Below are 22,064 nucleotides of genomic sequence, written 5' to 3' on the forward strand. Positions count from 1 at the left end.
AACAACCCCCAAATCCCCCCCCCCCACGCCAGCGCCAATCCGAAATCTGACCCGCCCTTCGATCTCAGTCGATCCTCCACCATCTCCACCATTCATGCTTTATTCACATTAATCGGTTCTCGGGCGAGTGAGAGTAAATAGAGCGAATAAGATACAGGGAGATAGATGGAGTAAGTAACGAGCGTACGGCATGCACGGTGCGAGGGACGGAGAGAGAAAGAGAGAAAGAGAGAGGGGGGGGAGAGGGTGGAAGGGAGGGAGGGAGGGATGGAGGGAGGGAGGGAGGGAGAGATAGGGAGAGAAAGAAAGAGAGAAAGAGAGGAGGGAGAGGGAGGGAGGGATGGATGGAGGAGTGGGAGGAGGGAGGGAGGGAGGGGGAGGGAGGGAGAGATAGGGAGAGAAAGAAAGAGAGAAAGAGGAGGGAGAGGGAGGGAGGGAGGGAGGGAGAGAGAGAGAGAGAGAGAGAGAGAGAGAGAGAGAGAAAGAGAGAGAAAAAAATATATACCCATAGACACACACACATGTAAAGAGAGATAGATGGATAGATAGATAGATAGATAGACATAGATAAGCAGACAGACAGACAGAGAGAGAGAGAGAGAGAGAAAGGGAATGAACAAAGACAGTAAAAAAAGAAAGAAAATCAAGATCACCCGAAAACAAAAAAACAAAAAAACAATACACCTAAACAAGAAAAACAAACAAACAAACACAAGAACAAGTATAACGAAGGCGAGAACACCCCCCCCTCCCTCCCCCTCTCCCCCCCCCCCTTGTCTCACCATCAGCACACCTCTTGTTCACACCTGCCGCCCTGGGTCGATCAGCCAGTCAATAAAAGTGTTCAATAACCCGTAACACCATTTATATTAGATTTTTTTCTTTTATATTAGATATCTTTTTTTTCTTTTTCTTTTTTTTCTTTTTTCGTTTTTTTTCTTTACTTTGTTTCGTTTTTTTTAGTTTTTTTTCTTTATTTCGCTTTTTTTTTTTTTTTTTTTTTTTTTTATCCGTGTCAGGTATTTTTTTTTTTTGGTGAATTTTTCATAATTCGGTTGAAGATTTTTTTGTGTGGTTTTACTTTTTCTATTTCTTTTTTTTGATTAAATACTTTTTTCAAGAATTCTTTACATCATTTCCTACTTCTTTGTTTGTTTTATTATTAATTTTTCGTCCCCGTAATTGTGCTTTTTTACGACACAACCTAACTGCTTATATATCAGGTAATTTTATCATATTTACCATTCCTTGTATATACATATTATTCTGATTCTCATACTTGATGATAAAGGTGAAATCAACATAATAGTGATGATTATAGGAATGATGGTGACAATAATAACAAACAACAATAAAATAACGATGATAATAATAGTGATTATGATAATGATGATTATGAATGGAAATTGAAATGATAATGATAATGAAGATTGTGACAATAACAACAATAATAATAATAGATATGATAACAATGATAATGATGATGATCATAACAATAACACTTATAATCATAACTACAGTCACCCAGAGACCGCATACCTCCGCCAAGGCAATACATATCACAAAGATAGGGTTATAACATTTTGAATTATCTCGTAAATAACTTTTTGAGTTATCTTACTAACCAACTAACAACATACTAACCAACGCTACCAAAAAACATATCATCCTTAGAAGGGGATAACAATCATGATAATGATATTAATAGTAGCAATGATAACTAAAAAAATAACAATAATATGAATAACAATAATAATTACAATAATGATAATGACACCTCTTAATCAAGCACAGAAGCGCTACCCTTGTTTCTAACGAATCACAAACATATGTTCATATATTTTTATTTTAGTTATCAAGCACAGGCTCTCGCTCATGATCCATATCACGCAAAATTTAATTGATTCTAAGTTGGATTAAAACACACCTCTTATAAAAAAAATCATAAAAATTTGTTCATGACTTTTTGTGTTATCCTGCTAACCAACAAACAACAAACTAGCCAACGTTACCAAGACATATCCTTGGCGGGGGTAAAAATAATGATGAAATATTAATAGTAATAATAGTAACAATGATAATAATGATAATGATAATGATAATGATAATGATAATGATAATGATAATAATAATGATAATAATAATAATAATAATAATAATAATAATAATAATAATAATAATAATAATAATAATAATAATAGTAATAATAATAATAACAATAATAATAATAACACGAATAATAGCAATGATAATAATGATAAAAAAGATAATAAGAATGATAATGATAACAATAATGATGATTATAGTAGTAGTAATAATAATGAAAGTAACAAAAATAATGATAATGATAATAACAGCAACAACAATAATAACAATAATGATAATAATAGTAATAGTAATAATAATAATGATCATAATAAGAATAACAATAAGAATTATGATAATAATGATAATGATGATAGTAAGAGTAACGATAATAATAATAATAATAATAATGATAATAACAATAATAATAATAATAATAATAATGATAATAATAATAATAATAATAATAATAATAATAATAATAATAATAATAATAGTAATAGTAATAGTAATAGTAATAGTAATAGTAATAGTAATAGTAATAGTAATAGTAATAGTAATAGTAATAGTAATAGTAATAGTAATAGTAATAGTAATAGTAATAGTAATAGTAATAATGATAATAATAATGATAATGATAATAAAAAAAAAAAATAATAACGATAATAATGATATTATAACTATAGTAATCATTATAGAAAAATTAATAATAATATCTTTTTATAATAATGGTAGTAATACTAATAATAATAACATCACCCTCACTGATATCATTAACTTTATCATTACTGTTATTATTATCATTATCATCATGACCTTTAAGATGCCCTCGTCATCGTGGCCGAGTGGGTTAAGGCGCCCAAATTCGAATCGGTGATCGCGGGTTCGAATCCACGTGAGGAAGGATTGTTATCATTATCATTGTTGTTGTTATTATTATCATTATTGTTATCATTTGTATTACTATTACTATTATTATTATTATTATTATTATTATTATTATCATTATCATTATTATTGTCATTATCATTATTATTATTATCATTTTCATTGTTGTTATCATTATCATTGTTGTTGTTATTATCATCATAATTGTTGTTATCATTAATATTAATATCATCATCATTATTGTTATCCTTATTACCATTTCTATTATTATTGTTATTATTATTAAAATTATTATTATCATTATTATTATTATTATTATTATTACTATCCTTATTATTATTATCATTATTATTATTATTATCATTATTATTATTATTATCATTATTATTATTATTATTATTATTATTATTATTATCCTTATTATTATTATCATTATTATTGTTATTATCATCATCATTATTATCATCATTATTTCTATTGTTGTTATCATTATCATTGTTGTTATTATTATCATTATTATAACTATTATCATTATCTTTTTTACTGTTATCACTATTATCATTGTTATTGTTATTGTTGTTGTTGTAGTTGTTGTCGTGTTTTAGATATTTTTTCTTTTCCTTTTTTAGTTATTGGAAAATATGTTGAATCCCGCAAAATGAAATCGTCTTTTTTCATGACAATAAAAACATATGAAAATATACATATGTGAGTATAAATGTAAATGTATATATATGTGCGTGAGTTTATATGTATGTTTCTGTGTGTGTGTGTGTGTGTGTGTGTGTGTGTGTGTGTGTGTGTGTGTGTGTGTGTGTGTGTGTATGGTTTTGTGTGTGTATATAATAACAATAATGACAACGATGATTTTAAAAAGAGGATAATAATACTAGGACCAATAATGATAATAATGAATGTGATAACAGAAAAAAAATAATGGTTGTAATAGCAATATTAATAGTAATGATGCTAATAACAATAATAATAGCAATAATGATGATAATAATAATAATGATAATAATAATAATAATAATAATAATAATAATAATGATATTGATAAAAATAGCATTAACAATAACTGTAATGGTAATGATAATAATAATGATAGGAATACTGATATTAATAATAATAGTGTTAACAACTCCTGTAATGGTAATGATAATAATAGCGATAGGAATAACGATAGTAATAATGGCATTGATAATGGCAGTAATTACGATAACAATAACTACTATGATAATAATAATGGTAATGATAATAACAATAATAATGAGAACAGTTATAACAACAGATCTATCTTGGAGTTCAATATGTACGTTGAATTTTGTTTCCATTTTTGTTGTAGTTTTGAGTTTCCGAATAAAAGAAAGAAAGAGAAATAGATAATTAATTAAAAGAAAACAAAGTAAAGAATGAATAAATATATCTGATGATAGAACTTTGAGCTCTAAATATGTTGTCGATCAAGTGGAAGAATAGATTTATTTTTCATTGTAAATACTCTATCAGAAATATTCAATCAAAAATCAAAGAAAGCATAATACTTGGAAAAGAAAGCGAAAAAAAAAACAGAGGATATTCATAATTGTTTCATTTATCCATATCTATTTTTTCTTTTTCCTTAAGTAAGATTTTCACTTCAAAATCAAAAAAGATAAAAATAAATCCAACCAATCGCATGCAACAGACGAAAAGAAAAGGAATAATAATAATAAAAAATAAAAAAGAATAACAAAACCCGCATTCGAAAAGAAGAAAAACAAGCAAAAAGAACAAACAAGACAAAAAACAAACAAACAAACAAAGAAACAAAAAGAAAATCGTCAGTCACAATCCCTCTTCGATGATTTAATTGAAGAGAAGGAAAGTTGTGACTGACCTTTTCAGAACTTACGTGCTGGCATCCATTGTTGGCGTTAGAGAGAGAGAGAGAGGGGGGGGGGACTGAGGGAGGAGGAGGGAGGAGGGAGGAGGAAGGGAGGAAGGGAGAAGGGAGGAAGGGAGGAAGGAGGGAGGAGGAGGGAGGGAGGGAGGGAGGGAGGGAGGGAGAGGAGGGAGGGAGGAGGGAGGGAGGGAGGAGGGAGGGAGGGAGGGAGGAGAGAAAGAGAAAGAGAAAGAGAAAGAGAGAGAGAGAGAGAGAGGGAGAAAGGGAGAGAGGGAGAGAGAGAGAGAGAGAGAGAGAGAGAGAGAGGGAGAGAGAGAGAGAGAGAGAGAGAGAGGTGAAAGCCTGTGCTATTATCATTATTGATACATTGTTATTATCATAATTATCAATACATTAATATGAATTATTATTATTTTGATGATGATGGTGATTATTATAGTAATAATGATAATGTTGATAATAATAGTGATAATGAAATTAATAATCATCATAATTATTGTAATAATTATCGTTGTCATTGTTATTATCATTATCATTGTCATTATCACTATCATTATTATCATTATTTGCATTATTAGTATTATAATGATTGTTATTATCATAATAATAATGATGATGATAGTAATATTGATGATAATAATTATAATAATAATAATAACAATGATAATGATAATAATGGTAATAATCATTATTGTTATTGTTATTATTATCATTATCACTGTTATTGTTGCTGTTATTATTATTATAATCATTATTAGTAGTATTGAAATTAGTATGATTCCTATTGTTACTATTATCATTATCATCGTCATTACTTTCTATATCATTAACAGTAATAATAACGATAAAAATGATAATAATAATGATAATAACAAAATTGATAGTAATAATATTGATATCAACAATTATCATTATTATCCGTATTGATATCATTATTACCATTATCAGTATTATCATTATCATCATTATTGTTATTATTATGATTTTATCATTGTTATTATCAACATTTTTGTTATCCTCATTACTATTGTTATCATTATCGTTATTATCATTATTACCACTATTATTTTCTTTATTGTCTATAATAATATTCATATTGTTGTTATCATTATTGTTTTTAGCAAAATTTTCTTTATTTTCAAATTATCATTAGCATTGTTATTAACATTATATGAAGATTATCACTGATATTTATTGTTATTATTGTTATCACTATTATTAATATTATCCTTTTTACTCTTATTAGTATTAACATGAAGATTATTATTAATTTTAATTTTTTCATTATTATTGTTATCAGTTTTGTTATCATTATCATTATTGTTGTTAGTGTCCTCCTCCTCCTCATTATCATCATTATTGTCATATTCATTATTACGGCTAATATTATTATTACTGTTGTCAATATTTTTGTCTTTATTGATATTGTCATCATCGATATTATATCATCCCTATCATTGTCTACATTATTTCCATTATTGTTTTTTTCATTACCATTATTACTATTATTATTATGATTGTCATTATTATTATTGTTACCCGCGCTATCATTTTCAGTGTTATTATTATTAATACCAATACCAATATATTTTCATAATTTGTATTATTATGATCAATAGTATTGTTATGATTATTATCACTGTTATGAAGATCATTATTATTATCATTACTATTATTCTTATTCTTGTTGCTAATATTATTATCATCTTATTTTCATTATTTTTATTTTATTATCATTACCATTATTATCGTTATTATTATTATTATTATTATTATCATTATTATCATTATTATCATTATTATTATCATTATCATGTGTGCTGCTTGTTGCATTGATAGCGTTCTTGCCGACTCTCTGTCAGCGCTTGCAACAGAATATCTATTGTAAGAAATGGAATTAAGCTAAGTGATAATGATAATAATAATGATGATGATGATGATAATGATGATAATGATAGTAATAATGATAATAAAAATGATAATAGTAATAACGATAACGATAATGATGATAATAGTGATAATAATAATTATGATAATAATAATAATGACAATAATAATAATAATAATAACAATAATAATTATAATAATGATAATAATAATAATAATAATAATAATAATAATAATAATAATGATAATAATAATAATAATAATAATAACGATAATGATAATAATAATAATAATAATTACAAGCGTAATGATGATAATAATAGTAAGGATTATCATTATGATTGCTATTATTATTATCATCATTATCATTACCGTCATCATCATTATCATTATCATATTATTATCTTGTTATTGCTAATACCTTTATTGGTATTTTACTATCATTATTATTATTATTACTATTATCATTATTATTATCATTAGTTCTTCTTATTATTATTATCATTATTACTATTATTATTTTGATCATTATTATTATCCTTATCATTATTATTACTGTTATTATTATCCCAATAAATATGATATTTATTATTATTATTGTTATCATTATTATTACTATTATCAATATTTTCATTATTGTTGTTTTATTGTTGTTTTCATCATCATTACTATTATTATTGTTATTGTTATCATTGTTGTTGCTGTTGCTGTTGCTGTTATTATTATCACATCCGATTGTTATCATCATTATTTTTTATCAGAATTGTTATCATCCTTATTTTTTATTAGAATTGTTATCATCATTTTTTAATCATGATTATCATTGTTATTATCATCATCATTATCAATTATATCTTTACTCCTGTTTTCATGTTCTTAATTGAAATCATTGTTTATCATGCTAATTTGTTCCTTACTGCTCTCTTATTCATAGATAATGTCAATATTCTATTCCATTTTAGTATGAGTATATTTTTGTGGTCTTCGTAATACAATAAACAATAATTTGCTTTCATTATCATTTTTTCAATATTTGGTTTATCATCCTTATCAATTATATTCCTGATATTAACATTATACGTCATGTTCTAATCTTGATATTTTTTTCATTTTGTCATTGCTTTTTATCGTTGTTACTTATATTATCTTAATTATTATTATCATTTCTTTTATGATTATGATTACTATAGTTACTATCGTTATAGTAATGATAGTAGAAATAATGATAATAACGATAAAGATGATAGTAATACTAATAATGATAATGATAATAAAAGTAATAAAGTTTATAATCATTATCATTATTGTTAATGTTTTTTTATTATCATTATTATTATCATTATCCCTATCATCATTATCATTTTATTGTTACTATTATCACTACTATCATCCTTATCATTATCATCATTACTATTCTATCATTATGATATCATTTTGATTATTACCATTAACATAATCAAGTTAGATTTGGTGACATATTATTATCACATCATCAACATCTTTAATAATATTGGCAGTGTTTTATTTTGTGTTTGTATAATTTTTATTCACATTTAGTTCATTTCAATTTGAGAATAAGAAAAAAAAAGTTAGGTATAGTACATGTTCTTGTAGGTATAGTACGTATATTTGTTTGTATGTTTTAACGCGAGTGTGTGTGTGTGTGTGTGTGTGTGTGTGTGTGTGTGTGTGTGTGTGTGTGTGTGTGTGTGTGTGTGTGTGTGTGTGTGTGTGTGTGTGTGTGTGTGTGTGTGTGTGTGTGTGTGTGTGTGTGTGTGTGTGTGTGTGTGTGTGTGTGTGTGTTGGTGTTGGTGTGTGTGTGTGTTTGTGTTGAATGCGCCTGTGCATGTGTATCTAGTTTTATATGATTATAATTACTATAAAGCTAATTATTATTTTCCTTAGAATTTTCCTTGCTCACTAACATATACATATATATATATATTTTTTTTTATCAACATGCCTATCATCATTATCATCGTAGTATTTGCATCACTTATAATAATCACCATCACCGGTGTTATTATTTTCACCACCATCATCATCACCATCACCATCATCACCTTCATCATCATCATCACCATCATCATCATCATCACCTTCATCATCATCACCATCATCATCATCATCACCTTCATCATCATCACCTTCATCATCATCACCATCATCACCATCATCATCATCATCACCTTCATCATCATCACCTTCATCATCATCACCATCATCACCATCATCATTAGGGGGAGTGAAAGAATACAGCCTCTTGTCCACTGAATTTCTTTTTTATTTTTTTCATTTCCAACGATAAAGAAACGTCGGTTCATCCACTGTGTTGTATAACAAGACAAATATCGGTGCGTTATGTACAAATGATATACAGAATCAGACAAATAAAAAAAAGAAAAAAAGAAAAGCCAAAAAAGATGTAAACGGTCTTCCCGGCCGACGCCCCCGCCCCGCCCCCTCCCCCTCCCCGCCGCCGCCGCCGCCGCCGCTGCCGTCGAGGCCGCCCGCGGGGCGTGGGCGGCGGGCGGGGTCACAACCGCCTTCGAGGAACAGGCCGGCGTCTTGTGGCTCCATCCAGCGCGGCTGATGGGCGAAAGGGCAGCGTTCCTGGCCTCCTCCGGGCGGCCCTCGAGGCGCCCTCTGCGCCCGCCTGGGCTCGGCGGCGCCTCCTCCAGCCGGCGGGCGTCGCGCCGCCAGCGAGAGGCGCCGCAGGTGGGATGTTCGCCCTTCCGCGCCCACGCTTCCTGTCCGCCCACGCACCCACGCCCGCGGAACCCACGGGCAGCCCGGGTTTGCTCCGCACAAGGGCGGCGCAAGGGTCTTCGGGCGAGAGAGCGGGCTGCCGGGCGACGCGCGGGCGGCCGGTGGAAGTGGGCGGCGGCGCGGGCGGCGGAGTCCGGCGCGGGAGGGGGAGGAGGGTGAGGGGGGAGGGAGGTATGTACAGGGGCGCAAAACTTCCATATGTACAAGAGCGGCCGCCCCGGGCGTGCACACATACACACACACGTGTACACATGGCCGCCTCTAGCTAACACTGTGCCTGAACCTCTCAGACATTACACGCATATACACACACACACACACACGTCCGTATAAATTATGGCATTAAGAACGTAGTATTACATACACACTTTTTTAATTATTCTCACCATTAATATTATTAATATTTTATTCATCATAACATTACATTTATGCGATTATCACATTTCAAAAGAGTTCCTGCTACCGCGGAGGGACCGAGCCTCACTGGTACGACGTGACACGCTGGCGCCGGCCCGGGGGGGGCGGGGGCGCGGCGGGCGGCCGCTGGACCCGCCGCCCGACGGGGACTGGGGGGCGCGCCCGGGCACCCACCCGGCAGTCGTCACGCCCGCGCCGAGGGGAATCCTGGGCAGTGGTGGGTGGAGGTGGGTGGCTTCCGCGGGTGGCGCTCCCTGGCGGCGGCGGCGGCTCCCCCGCCTCGCTGTCCGCCCTCGCCCTCTGCCGCTCGCGTGGGCGCGCGGCCTCACAAACACTTAAGTCCTGGCGCGCGCGTGTTACATGTGGGTGAGAGGCATGGGTGCGGGCGGCATCTGCTCGGGGGAAGTCGCGGCGTGGGCGTGGTAGTGTGCGTGGGACATGTAGGCGGCGGCGGCGGCGGCCTTCTGCTGCTCATGGCGCTCCTGGGACCCCGGCAGGTACATGGAGATCATCTGCGAGAGGTCCTGCTGGCCCGGCTGGCCTGGCGCGTACTCCCGCTTCATCACGCTCGCTGCGGGAGAGGGAGGGCTTAGTGCGCTCTGGGCCGCCGGTGAGAGCGGGTTGTCGAACGGGGGGCGGAGGGGGAGAAGGAGGGAGAGAGAGAGAGAGAGAGAGGGAAGGAGGGAGAGAGAGAGAGAGAGAGAGAGAGAGAGAGAGAGAGAGAGAGAGAGAGAGAGAGAGAGAGAGAGAGAGAGAGAGAGAGAGAGAGAGAGAGGGAGAGAGAGAGAAGAGAGAGAAAAGAGAGAAAGAGAAAGAGAGAGAGAGAGAGAAAGAAAGAGAAAGGAAGAGAGAGAGAGAGAGAGAGACAGAGAGAGAGAGAGAGAGAGAGAGAGAGAGAGAGAGAGAGAGAAAGAAAGAGAAAGAGAGAATGAGAGAAAGAGAAAGAAAGAGAGAATGAGAGAAAAAAGAAAGAGAAAGAGAAATATACAGATGGGAAGGGAGAAGTAGATGCAAAGAAAGAGAAAAAGAGAAGAGTGAGTGAAGAGGAAAAAAGAGAAAAAGGTGGAGGAATGAGAGAGAGAGAGAGAGAGAGAGAGAGAGAGAGAGAGAGAGAGAGAGAGAGAGAGAGAGAGAGAGAGAGAGAGAGAGAGAGAGAGAGAGAGAGAGAGAGAGAGAGGAGAGAGAGAGAGAGAGAGAGAGAGAGAGAGAGAGAGAGAGAGAGAGAGAGAGAGAGAGAGAGAGAGAGAGAGAGAGAGAGAGAGAGAGAGAGAGAGAGAGAGAGAGAGAGAGAGAGACAGAGACGAGACAGAGAGAGTCAGAGAAACAGAGAGAGGGGAGAGACAAAGAGACAGAAACAAAAGACAAGGAGACAGAGAGACAGACAAGAGACAACAACAAAAGAATAGAAGACCAATAACCCAAAAAGAAAAGAAAAGAAAAAAAATCAAAAGGAGAAACAAAGAAAAAAAAGAAAAAGAAGGGGGAGACAGCGAGCCCATAAGCCCCAGTCTCCCCCCCCCCCCCGCCCCCCCAAAAGCATTCCCTATCATCGTGTCTGTTGTTAAGAGACCAGTACCGTGTCCGGGTATATTTACGTACTTGGATAATCACCTGGTGTGGTGTGGCTAGCTGAGGGTGGCATGGAGGCTCCAGGAGACGAGACTGGGAGGGTGGGCGTCTCAGACTTTATGGGCGTGGGGGAGTGGGACGCCGAAGAACCCACGGAACCGACGGAACCTACGGATGCCATCGAAGCCATCTGCGGAAGGCGGCGAAGGAGGGGGTTAGTGAGTCGGGAATCTTGGTTGAGGTCGCTGGTTGAAGTTTGTTTGTTTTTTGTCTATTTTTATATATTTTTTTATTCTTTTTTATCTATTTATTTATTTATTTTTGGTTTGGTTTGTTATTCATCTCGTTGCTTGATATTAGAATTATTATATTTATGTCCATTTTATTTTATTTTTTTCCATTACGTTATACCATGAAAGAATGTCAATAAAAACAAAATCCAAAAAAATAATCAAGAGAATTTCTTTTTTTTTAATGACAAAAACACACAAAAAAAAAACCTTACAAACTTCTCCCCCTCCCCCCATCCCCCCATCCTACAACCCCCAAAATGAATTAAAATAAAAATCCGAAAACAAAAATTTGCTTTTCAAACACTCACTTGACTCATGGAATAGGGAGACGGTGCTGAGGCGTACATAGCCGAACTGTACGACCCGTTCATGTAAGACGGGGTCGAGGTCGAGGTCGGAGAGTAGCCACGGGTCATGTCATACCCGCCGTACACCTGACCTGTCATGTACGGGTAGCCTTGACCCCCGTATGCGGCGCTGTCGTACCCGTAGCCTGTAGGAGGAAAAGGGAGAGGGTGGTTAGTTGGTGGTAAGGGAGGGATGGAAGAGGGTGAGGGAGGGAGAAAGGAGAGAGGGTGGGAGAGGGTAAGGGTGGGAGGGAAGGAGGGAGGGATGGAGGGAAGGAAAGGGGGGAGAGGGAGGGAGGAGGAGAGAGGGTTGGAGGGATGGAGGGTGGAGGAGGGAAAGGAGGGAGGGAGAAGAGGAGAGAGGTTGGAGAGAGTGAGGGGTGGGAGGGAAGGAGGGAAGGAGGGTGGAAGGGAAGGAAGGAGGGATGGAGGGAAGGAGGGAGTGGAGAGGGGAGAAAGGGAGAGAGGGTGGGAGAAGGTGAGGGTGGGAGGGAAGTAGGGAAGGAGGGAAGGAGAAAGAGGGACGGAGGGAAGGAGAGAAAGAAAGAGAGAGAGATAGCGATATATAAATAGATGTTGTATATAGATAGAGAGAATGTATATTATTTCATAAACATATTTATGTCAATTCTTTAATAGTATAGTAATTACAATCAAGTAACATTAAAAACACTTATAAGTAAAGAAAGAAAAAACAAACAATGGAAAATAATTACAGCACATGCAAAGAAAGAAAAAACAACAACATAGAACAGAGACAAAACATAAAAACAAACAAACTATAAACACACATTCCCCATCCAAGCATGCAAAATTAGAGTAAATAAAAAAAAGAGACTGACAAGTGTTGAGATCCGCTCTTTCCTTCCTTCCTCTCCACCCCCTTCCTCCTCCTCCAAGCAGCAACCTCTTTACCCCCCCCCCCCCCCTGTCATCCCTTCACACCCCTCCCCTTCTCCCCTGCGCCTCTGCCTCTCCCTCCCTCCTCATCCCTTAACCCCTCCTTCTCCCCCTCGCTCCCCCTCCTCCTCATCCCTTCACACCCTCCTTCTCCCCCCGCCCCCCCCCTCCTCATCCCTTCACCCCTCCTTCACCCCTCCTTCCCCGCCCCCCCGCCCCCCCCCTTCCATGCTCACCGACCCGCCACAGTTACAGAGTAATCAAGTGGTGCCTAATGTACTTCTGCCGCTGTACACGCCATCGCAAACACGATCTCTGCGATTTGATTGATGGCGAGAAGGTGATCTAGTAGATTGCGTGGGGGGTGGGGAGGTGGGGGAGAGGGTGATGGGGTGAGGGTGAGGTAGAGGAAAGAGAGGGAGAGGGTGATGGGGTGAGGATGAGGGTGAGGGTGATAGGGTGAGGTAGAGGAAAGAGAGGGAAAGGGTGAGGGAGAAGGAGAGGTAGAGGAAAAAGAAAGGAAAGAGGGTGAGGGAGAGGGTGAGGTAGGGAGGAAAGAGAGGTAGAGGAAAGAGAGGGAAAGGGTGAGGGTGATAGGGTGAGGTAGAGGAAAGAGAGGGAGAAAGAGAAGATGAGAAAAAGGGTGAAGGAAGAGACGAAGAAGGAAAGGGAGAAAGAAGGGAAGAAGGTGTGGAAGAGAGAAAATGAAGATGGATAGGAATATACGAAAAATAACTAAAGTAAGAATAAATAAATCATCTTTCTGTCTCCACTTGCTAATCGACAAAGCCAACGAATCTGTCAAGATGGCGGCGTTCGGAAGCTCGTGTTTCATGATCCAACGAAGCACGAAACACTCTGCTTCGCTTCGACGTTTCGAGAGCAGCGAAGCCCGACGAGATTCGAATCCCAGTGCGTGTGATCGGCCAGGAGTAGAGCGTTTTGTATCCGTGAGGGAAAAAAGGGATAAAGATGTGTGTGTGTGTGTGATTGTGTGTGTGTGTGTGTGTGTGTGTGTGATTGTGTGTGTGTGTGTGTGTGTGTGTGTGTATGTGTGTGTGTGACTGTGCGTGTGTGTGTGTGTGTGTGTGATTGTGTGTGTGCGGGTTTGTGACTGTGTGTGTGCGTGTGTGATTGTGTGTGCGTGATTGTGTGTGTGTGTGTGATTGTGTGTGTGTGTGTGTGTGTGTGTGTGTGTGTGTGTGTGTGTGTACGTGTGCGTGTGTGATTGTGTGTGCGTGATTGTGAGTGTTTGTATGATTGTGTTTATTTTGTGTTTGTGTTTGAATCTTATGTTTTTTTCCTCTTTTTTTCTCAGATAATATATTTCTTCTGTCTTCCGGTGAAAAAAATAATCCCTGCACTGCATTGCAACCTCTACAACACCACATCAATCTAACCAATCCATCAACTTAAGAATCCACAAACTACCGGTAGATATTCCCCGGAAGTAGACTGAACTACCAACCCCCTCCCCCTCCCTCTCCCCCTCCCTCTCCCCCTCTCCCTCGTCCACCCCCTCCTCCCCATTCCTCTCCCCTCCCCGTCCACTCCCCTTCCTCTCTCCCCTTCCCTTGTCCACCCCAACCCCCCTTCAACTCGAATTTCGTCTAGGAAATGGGTATCCATTAGCGGATAAAATATACTGCCCAATTAATCTATCTGTTAATTGAACCCTACCGCCCTCGTGCCTGTCTCAAGCATTCAATTAATGTTTACATGTTTGATAGGATTAATCGATGTCTCTCTAAGGGGGATTACCTAATAGGGGGGGTAGGGGTGGTAATAGGGGGGTAGGGGTGGTAATAGGGGGGGTAGGGGTGGTAATAGGGGAGGTAGGGGTGGTAATAGGGGGGTTAGGGGTGCGGGTTGGGGTGGGGAAGGGGGGAGGGGGGGAGTTTTCACAACTTCTCCCCCACTCCCTACTTCCTCTCTATCTCTTTCTCCCCTCTTCTGCTCCCCTTTCGTTTCTTGCTCTGTCAGTCATGTAAATTTTGCTGGAACTCGTGGTAAGAGAGAGAGAGAGAGAGAGAGAGAGAGAGAGAGAGAGAGAGAGAGAGAGAGAGAGAGAGAGAGAGAGAGAGAGAGAGAGAGAGAAATTTTACATTCATAATGATGTAAAACATGGAACCCACTATAGATATAAATATAAACATCATTATCCCCCCTTCTCCTTCTTCCCTCTTTCTCCCCCACTCCCCTCTTCTCTCCCTTCCCTCCCCCCCCCCCCCGACATCCCTCCCCAAAACGTATCCAGTGTCCATCCCTCGCTCGCGCGCGCGCCTGCGTGTAGGAAAGGCCGTGTGATTTGTGGCTCGGATAATTTGATATCATTTGGCTTGACACGCGAGGCTGGGGTTCCTGGGGCGGGGGTAGGGGGTAGGGGGAGGGAGGGGAAAGGCAAAGCAGGGGGGGAGGGAGGAAGGGAGAGTAGGGGAAGAGGGGAAAGGCGGAGTAGGGGGGAAGGAAGGGAGAAGGATGGGAAAGGGGGAGAGATGGGAGAGGGGGAGAGGGCGGGAGGTGGGAGAGGGAGAGAGGGGGAAGAAAGAAGGGAAGGGAAAGGATAGAAAGGGAGGATGGGGAGTAGGAGAGGGAGAGGGGAAAGACAGAGAGGAGGGAAGGGAGAGGAGAGGAGGAGGGAGAGGGAGAAGAAGGAAGGGAAAGGTAAAGGGGGATAGAACGGGAGGTGGCGGAGGAGGAGAGGGGGAAAGAAGGGAGAGGGGAGATGGGGGGAGATGGGGAGATGGGAAGGGGTCACAGCACACCTGCGCTCTGACTTTGCAGTTTTGCGTCGCCATGAGGGTGGCCGAAGCGAAAGGAAGGGAGGGAAAGGGAAAAGAAGATAAAGAAGAGAATAGAAGGAAAGGGAAGAGAAGAGAAGGAAGGAAAGAAGAAATAATGAAAAGAAGAACCAAGAGGAAAAAGGGTAAACAGAAGAAGAAGTGAAAGAAGGAAAATACGAATCCATAAACATCACAAAAGGAAAAAAACAAAAAACAAAAAACAACGAAAGGGAAGAGACAGTGAAAAGATAACGAAGAGATATACAAATATACAAATAGACACAGAGAAAGAAAGAAAGAAAAAAAAGAAAAAATATGAGAGCAAAAATACAAAAATTAATCTATACACGATATTTTTCCCCTGATGACCGAAACTCAATATTGAAGTTAATTAAGGTAAATACACAGACACAGTACACCTCAAATTACAAGTATACCAGTCACATGTTCGAACCATGTGTAGATCTCATTAATGTGTAACTAATGTTGATTCACTTTGCTGACTGTCCTTGCAAGTTGAAATGTTGCTAGTGTTTCTGTCGGATCCACGTCAAGTATAGTAATAGTAATGTTTTAGATGTTGTCAAAATTTGGTCTTAAGGGTAGATGGATGGATGGACAGATTGATGGATAGATAGATAGGTAAGTAGGGAAGTAGGTAGGTAGATAGATGGATAAATAAATGGATAGATAGGTAGGTAGGTAGGTAGGTAGATAGATAGATAGATAAATGGATAGAGAGATAGATAGATGCACAAATAATTAGATGGACAGATATATAGACAGATAAAAAAATAGATACATGAATAAACCTAGAATAGATAGATACATACATAGCCAGATAAGTAGATAGATACAGACACGAACGCAACTTCAATACACTCGTTGAAGTGACTTTGGAAGCGAGACGTCAGCGTGGAAGTGAGCGTTGAAGTGAGTGTCGACCACTGACATCGCAAAGACTACCATGGATTGAACGTCAGCCGCCCTTAATGACATCAGCTGATAATTTATGAGACGTCGTGATCAGCTTCGTAATAGCCCCCCCCCCTTCTATACGCCCCCCCCCCTCTCCCCTGTCCTATCTAGCTCCCCTATCTCTTTTTCTTTCTCTCTTAATTTCTCTCTGTCTCGAATTCTTGTTTTTTTTTTTTTCTCTCTTTATTGTGTTATTTATTTATTTATTTTCTATTTGAATTTTTCTGTGCTCTTCACCTTCTATCTTGGTTTTCCCTTCTACCTCTCCCCTCTCCCCTTTCCCCTTCCCTTCTACCTTCCCTCTCTCCTTTCCCCTTTCCCCTTTCCCCCTTCTCCCTTCCCCTTCCCTTCCCCCCTCCCTTACTCCACCCCCCCAAAAAAATTATGGCACAACCTCGATCTATTTTTAGCACCCATTTCGAACCGACACACACGTCCGCGATCTGACAAATGTTCTGCGCATAAATTAACCCTATTTGATACTTTCTATCATTTTTATATCGATGGAAATTCAAATTTGATTTTTTTTAGGGCGGTCGAAATGACGATGTGTTTACTAATATGTACATACGGACACGCGTACATACACTTGCGCGAGTGTGTGTGCAAAAAACAGGAGATAAAGATAGAGAGAGGGAGGGAGGGAAGGGAGGGAGGGAGGGAGGGAGGGAGGGAGGGAGAGAGAGAGAGAGAGAGAGAGAGAGAGAGAGAGAGAGAGAGAGAGAGAGAGAGAGAGAGAGAGAGAGAGAGAGAGAGAGAGAGAGAGAGAGAGAGAGAGAGAGAGAGAGAGAGATGGAGAAATAAACAGATAGCGATATATAGAGAGAGAGATATATACGTAGATAAATAGATACATAAAAATACACAGATAAACTGAGAGCGAAAGAGAGAGAGAGAGAGAAGCACAAAGACAGTGAACGAGACAAATACAGACACAAATAAAAAGAAAGAAAGAAAGAAAGAAAGAAAGAGAGAGAGAGAGAGAGAGAGAGAGAGAGAGAGAGAGAGAGAGAGAGAGAGAGAGAGAGAGAGAGAGAGAGAGAGAGAGAGAGAGAGAAAGAAAGAATAAAATAAGAAAGAAAGAAAGAAAAAGAAAGAAAAATCCAGAGAAATCCAGGCAGATCGCCCCAGGTAGGAAGACACGGCAGCTAAGGCACGTAAAGCCCAGGAGAAGATCCCCCCCCTGCCCCCTCCCGCTTCCCTCCCTCCCCCCAGCTTGCCCATCCCCAACCCCCCTCCTTATCCCCCTAATCCCCCTCCCCTCCTCATGGTCGAAGTTCTAAACTGTATCATATCACCAGGAAGATAAGATCGCGAGGAGGAGAGAAAGAGAGGAGGAGGAGGAGGAGGGAGGAGGAGGAGGAGGAGGAGGAGGAGGAGGTGGAGGAGGAGGAAGAAGGGGAGGAGGAGGAAGACGAGGAGGAGGAGGAGGATAAGAAGGAGGAGGAGGAGGGGGGAGAAGGAGAATTTAATGGAGAGGAGGAGGAGGGGGAAGAAGAAGAAGAGCAAGAGGAGGAGGATAATTATTAATAATGGAAGTAATAACAATAGTAGTAGTACTGGTAGTAGTAGTAGCAGTAGTAATAGTAGTAGCTAAGGAGGAGGAGGAGGAAGAAGAAGAAGAAGAAGAAAAGAAAAAGATGACGAAGAAGAAGAAAATAATAATAACGATATGAAGGAAAAGATGAATAAGAAGAAAAAGAAAAAAAAAGAACTAGAAAAAGAAAAAGAAAAAAGAGAGAGAGAAAAAAAAACTGACGAGGAACAGAGCGAAACGAGAGAGAGAGAGAGAGAGAGAGAAGGAGTAGGAGGAGAGGGGAGGAGCAGGAGTGGGTTAAGGAAGTATTACAAACACCCAGGTAGTGTAGATCTGACAGAAGGTTCAGTAGATAAGTAGATAGGAGGCGCCACCTGGACCGCTGGTAGATCAATTAGGTGGGACTGAACACCAAGTCGAGGTTCTACTTACAAGCAGGTAAGTGATAGGATGGAAGGAGGGGGCGGGGGGAGGAGGGGGAAGGAGAGAGAGAGAGAGAGAGGTAAGGAGGGTGTGTGTGTCCGCGTGTGTTGGGGTGTAGGCGCTTGTGTGTGTGTGTTGTTCGTGTGCGTTTTATGGGGGTGTGTGTGTTTTCGCGAGGGTGAGTGTCGGTGAATGTACGTTTAAATGTATGTAAGTGTAGTTTTTTAAAGATTTCCAACACTCGCCTACAATCGGGCGCCTCCCCCACCCCCTGAAATCGGCGGTCAAGTGTATTAACGCAAAAATCTGTCTACGAAATCTGTAACAAAGCGGTTTCTCTCGGAGGCTCTGCTGGAAGGTGAGTCGGGGAATCTGATACACAGGATGTCACAGATTAGTGACGTAAGGGTGGTGTTCTGGGGGCTTCCCCGCCCCTCCCTTCCCTTCCTACCCTCCCTCCTCTCTGTACTCTCCTCCACCCTCTTTCCCTCCCTCCCTCCTACCTACACGTTTTTCCGCAATCCTTTCCTCTCTCCTTCCCTCCCTCCTATCTACACTCTCCTCTTCCCTCCCTCTCTCCCTCCCTCCTCTCCTTCTCTCCCTCCTTCCTTCCCTCCCTCCTTCTCTCCTATCTACACCGTCCTCTTTACTCCCCCTTTCCTTCTCTCCTCTCCTTCCCTTCTCTATTCCCCAGTCCTTCCTCCCTTCCCTAGTTTACCTTGCGTTTACCTTTCCATTTGTACGTTGGGTAAAAGTAGGTAAAACAAGTGCAATGTCATCTATACAGCTCTTCATCTATGTCGACCTGATGCGTGTTATTTTGTGTCTGTTTGTTCTTACTGTCTGTTCTCTCTCTCCCTCTGTCTATCTCTCTCTCTTTCTATCTATCTATATTTCTCTCTGTCTGTCTGTGTGTCTTCTTTTCTTTCACTACTATCTCTCTCTCTCTTTCTCTCTATCTATCTAGCTATCTATCTATCTACCTATCTATCTGTCTGTCTTTCTGTCTCCTTCTCTCACAGTTTCTCCCCTTTTCTCTACGGATTTTTGTTCCCTCTCCTGCTTCCCTTTCTTCGTCTTCATCTTCCCAATTACGGCTCCCTTTCTCCTCTCTCCTCATTCTCATTATCTGCTTCCTTCTTTTCTTCCATTCTCCTTCTCCTTTCTCTTTCTCTCCCTCTTACGCTTCACCGGTTAATTAGCACAGATTATGGGGCTGCTGCTCCGAGCGTTGGAGGTTGGGGGGAGGAGGGAGGTGGGGGGGAGAGGGGGTTGTGGGGGGACAGGGAAGAGGGGGGGGGAGGGGGGAGGGGGGAGGGAGGAGGGGGGAGGAGGGAGGAGGTGGTCCTCGGTGTGTTGGAGCGAAAGGTAGGAAGGGGGAGGAGGTGAGGGGAGGGAGAAGGGGAAGGGGAAGGGGAGTGGGTAGGGGAAAGGAGGGGGTACCCAGTAGGGGCGCATAGCCTTGATGATATGACTGTATATGGGTCAGCTAATATTTCTTTGTTTTCTTTTTTTTTTTGTTTACAGATGTGTATGGCATCCCTGTGGCTTTAATTTGTGGGTCGTTTGCCTTAGAGGTAGAAAAAAATAGGGAAATGCACATTCACACAATAAAAAAAAACATATTTACACATCGATAGGTGAAAAATAGCTAATATAAAAACAAAATTGAGCCAACCACAAGAATCAATGTGCAAGGAAAAATAATATGATAAAAAAATAATGATAATAACAGTAGTAGTAATAGAAGTAATGAATATAATAAAGATAATGATAATAATAATAACAGTAGCAGTAGCAGAAGTAATAATAATGATGATAGTGATAATAATAATAATAACAACAACAATAATGATAATAACAACAAAAACAACAACAACAACAATAACAAGAACACTACCAAAACCACCAAGAAGAAAGAAAACGAAAAAAAGAAAGAAAGAAAAAAAAAATTACATATCAATAACACCAGCACCATAGACAACGTAAAAAAAAATCGCGGATTCGAACTTACGCCACTCACCATAGTCGCCATAATCCCCGTTCGGCATGTACCCGTTGGTCATGTTGTACATATCCCGGGTCACCTGCTGCACTGGGGGTCGCGTGGGGTCAGTGGGGAGGAGACCCGAGGCTAAGGGGTACTTGTCCTTTTTCATCAAGGTCTTGGTCTTCCGCCGAGGTCTGTGCGGGGGGGAGAGAGAGAAGAGGGGGGTGTTGGTTAGATTTTGCTGTTGGGGAAGGTGGTTGGGGGTGTCTTTGGGGGGTCTTTGGGGGGGTCTTTGGGGGTCTTGGGGAATCTTTGGGGGGTCTGGGGGAGGGGTGTTGGGGGGAGGGGTGGATGGGAGAAATGGTGAATCGTGTTTGTAATATATGGGTTGGTGGAGATCGAGAGAGAGAGGGAGGGAGGGAGAGGGAGTGAGGGAGAGATGGGGGAAGGGGAGGATGAGGGAGTGGAGGAGGGGAGGAAGGGAGGGGGGAAGGGAGAGGGAGGGAGAGGATGAGGACTGGGTATGGAGGTTGTGGGCATCTCTCTCTATCTCTCAGATACACTTCAAGGTAAAATATGTACGTTTACCTATATATATATATATATATATATATATATATATATATATATATATATATATATATATATATATATACATATATATATATTGTATGTATATATATGTTGACAGGTGTCCATGTATATTCATGGATACAGATATATTATTATAATTTTCGTTTTTTTTCCAGAGAAATAATTGACAGACAGAAAGATGTGGCAAAGTAAAAGTTAGAAATTTGATAATAATAATAATGATAATAATAATAATGATAATTTTGATAATAATAGCAAGAACATCGTTAATAATAGATGTAACAAAACAGCGTTGGTAACAACAATTGTGAAAAAAAACATAATAATGATAATAATAAAGAATGACAGAAAAACAATAATTCGGAAAAATTATTTAAAATCCGAAATCGGGAAAAAAATAAAAAATCATCATAAAAAACATATTTTCCAAATTCTTCTCATCATCATAATCAATTTCAATTGATTGATATATTTCCTTACTTTTTTTTTAATTGACTTACTTTTCTCAATTGATTGATTTATTTCCTTACTTTTTTCAATTTAATTTATTTCCCTTTTTTTCAATTGACTAATACATTTCCTTCATTTTAAAAAAATAATTGATTGATTTTCTTACTTTTTTCCTTTCTTTCTTTTTTTCCTTTTTCTTTTTTTTCTTTTTTTTTGACCGCCAGCGCCGACGGACGGTAGCGCAGCGGTCGCCAGCGTGCGCACTCGGG

The 22,064-nt window shown here is 39.2% G+C and overlaps 1 protein-coding gene across 1 annotated transcript; it reads right to left on the reverse strand.

Moving 5' to 3' along the window:
* Positions 1–9,011: 9,011 nt before the first annotated feature.
* On the reverse strand, positions 9,012–20,970 carry LOC113828508 (transcription factor Sox-3). The gene is made up of 4 exons (XM_070124648.1): positions 20,785–20,970; positions 12,102–12,286; positions 11,531–11,690; positions 9,012–10,502 (listed from the first exon to the last, which is right to left on the reverse strand). The coding sequence occupies exons 1-4, from the start codon at positions 20,918–20,920 to the stop codon at positions 10,288–10,290; spliced, it is 696 nt and encodes a 231-aa protein (XP_069980749.1). The 5' UTR covers positions 20,921–20,970; the 3' UTR covers positions 9,012–10,287.
* Positions 20,971–22,064: the final 1,094 nt, after the last annotated feature.

This window comes from Penaeus vannamei, chromosome 8 (genome assembly GCF_042767895.1).
Source record: "Penaeus vannamei isolate JL-2024 chromosome 8, ASM4276789v1, whole genome shotgun sequence".
Lineage (NCBI taxonomy): Eukaryota > Metazoa > Arthropoda > Malacostraca > Decapoda > Penaeidae > Penaeus > Penaeus vannamei.